The sequence below is a fragment of the Nothoprocta perdicaria genome, unplaced genomic scaffold, assembly GCF_003342845.1.
Source record: "Nothoprocta perdicaria isolate Ctin4 unplaced genomic scaffold, notPer1 scaffold_1225, whole genome shotgun sequence".
NCBI classification, from domain to species: domain Eukaryota; kingdom Metazoa; phylum Chordata; class Aves; order Tinamiformes; family Tinamidae; genus Nothoprocta; species Nothoprocta perdicaria.
The window spans coordinates 2,613-4,915 of NW_020454345.1; the positions used below are offsets into that span (position 1 = coordinate 2,613).

A 2,303-nucleotide genomic window follows, 5' to 3' on the forward strand; every position below is an offset into this window, starting at 1 on the left:
GTGTGGGGATTGAGGGGGAAATGGGGCTTGGGGATCCCTATATGGGGCTTGCGGATCCCTAAATGGGGCTTGGGGATCCCTAAATGGGGCTTGGGGTCTTTATTTGGGACTCAGAAGACCCTATATGGGGTTTGGGGGTCCCCATATGGCTTTCGGGGTGTCTTTATAGGGCTTGGAATTCCCTATATGGGATTTTGCTGTTTGGGGTTCCCTATGTGGGATTTGGGGTTGCTCTATGGGGCTTAGGGTCCCTATATGAGGCTTGGGAGTTCCTATATGGGGTTTGGTGTCCCTATACGTTGCTTGGGAGTCCTTATATGGGTAGTTTGGGGGTTTTATATGGGGTTTGGGGTCCCTATATGGGCCTTGGGGTCCTTATATGGGGAGTTTGGGGTCCCTCTATGGGGTTTGGGGTCCCTATACAGGATTTTGGGGTGTCTGTATGGGACTTGAGGGTCCCTATATGGGGGGTTTGGGGTCCCTCCCTGGTCCTTGGGCCGCCTCTTGGCCCTGGGGGCAGTTTCGAGGCGCCCCAGCCCCGAGAAGGGGCCCGCAGTGACCCCCCCCCCGCCGTGCCGGGCGCCCCCGCAGCGGCTGAGCCCTGGCGCACGTCGGGCCGCGTGAACTCGACGCGGGGCCGGTACCGCCTGGGCGACCTGCGCCCGGGCACCTCCTACCGCGTGCAGTTCGTGGGCGCCAACCACTCGGGCGAGAGCGTGGCCTTCTGGGAGAGCGAGGTGCAGACCAACGGCACCCGTGAGTCCCCCCCGGAGCCCCCCAAAACCCCCCGGAGCCGCCCAGGCCACCGCGGGCCCAGGGAGGCCTCAAAACCACCCCGGGGAGCCTTGAAACCACCCCAGGGGGCCTTGAAATTGCCCTGGGGAGCCTTGAAACCAGCCCAGAAAGCCTTGAAACTGCCCCTGGGAGCCTCAAAACTGCCCCGGGGAGCCTTGGAACTGCCCCGGGGAGCCTTGAAACTGCCCCGGGGAGCCTCGAAACTGCTCCCGGGAGCCTCAAAACTGCCCTGGGGAGCCTCAAAACTGACCCAGGGAGTCTTGAAACTGCCCCAGGGAGCCACAAAACTGCCCCAGGGAGCCTCGGAACTGCCCCAGGGAGCCTCGGAACTGCCCCGGGGAGCCTCGAAGCTGCCCCAGGGAGCCTCAAAACTGCCCCAGGGAGCCTCGAAATTGCCCTGGGGAGCCTAAAAACCCCCTTTGTGCTCTGAGAGTGTCCTTGAAGCTTCCGTTTGTCAGCATGGAAAGCCTTGAAACCCCTTTTGTGCTCTCTGGGTGTCCTTGAAACTGCCCTTTGTCAGCATAGGGAGCCTCAAAACCCTCTTTGTGCTCTGGGAACGTCCTTGAAATCGCCCTCTGTGGTGCTGGGGAGCCTCGAAACCACCTTTGTGCTCTGTGGGTGTCCTTGAAACCACCCTCTATCACCCTGGGGAGCCTCAAAACTCCCTTTGTGCCCCATGGACACTCTTGAAACCGCCCTCTGTGGCCCTGGGGATCCTTGAAGCTGCCGCCTGTCCCCATAGGGGCCCTTAAAACCCCCATTCCGCCCTCAAAACCACCCTCCATCGCCCGGGGGGGAGGCAGAGGAGGGGCTGCCTGTTGGGGGGGGCACCCACCGCTGCTCCCCGCCCCCCCAGGGCTGCCCACCCCCGCGGGCGGCTTCGCCACCGAGGGCTGGTTCATCGGCTTCGTGAGCGCCCTGGTGCTGCTGCTGCTGCTGCTCCTCATCCTCTGCTTCATCAAGCGCAGCAAGGGCGGCAAGTACTCGGGTGGGTACCCCAAAAAACCTGCCCCCCCCCCGGCACCATGAACACCCGGGAGACCCCCCCCAAATGTTACCCGGTGGGGGGGGCAAAAGCTGATGGGGGGGTAGGTTTTGGGGGGGGTCTCCAAGGCTGGGGGGAGGATCTTGGGGGTCCTGACACTTGAGGGGTGCTGGGGGGGGAGGGGACAGCATGGGGGTTCTGTGGGGGAGTCCCGAGTCCCAGGGGGCTCCTGGGGGGAGGTCCCCCCGACTTTGTGCCAGGTTTGGGGAGCAGGGGCTCCCCGAGGCTGGGGGGAGGGGCTGGGGGCTCCCCAAGGCTGGGGGGGGTCCCGAGCCGCCCGGTCGCTGCCCCCCGCAGTGAAGGACAAGGAGGACACGCAGGTGGACTCGGAGGCCCGGCCCATGAAGGACGAGACCTTCGGGGAGTACAGGTGGGGGCGGGGCCCGCGAGGGGCGGGGCCCGCGAGGGGCGGGGCCTGAGGGGCGGGGTCTGAGGGGCGGGGCTCTGGTGAAAGGGGAGGGGC

At 64.8% G+C, this 2,303-nt stretch overlaps 1 protein-coding gene across 1 annotated transcript in view; it reads left to right on the forward strand.

Annotated features, from left to right (window-relative positions):
* Nucleotides 1–2,210, forward strand: part of LOC112960348 (neuronal-glial cell adhesion molecule-like) — a gene marked incomplete at its 3' end in the record, with an annotated part of 4,415 nt that extends 2,205 nt beyond the window's left edge. Inside the window, exons 2-4 of the mRNA XM_026054569.1 lie at nucleotides 592–756; nucleotides 1,652–1,783; nucleotides 2,138–2,210. Coding sequence (XP_025910354.1) covers nucleotides 592–756; nucleotides 1,652–1,783; nucleotides 2,138–2,210 — 370 coding nt within the window. The remainder of the gene's footprint in view (nucleotides 1–591; nucleotides 757–1,651; nucleotides 1,784–2,137) is intronic.
* Nucleotides 2,211–2,303: the final 93 nt, after the last annotated feature.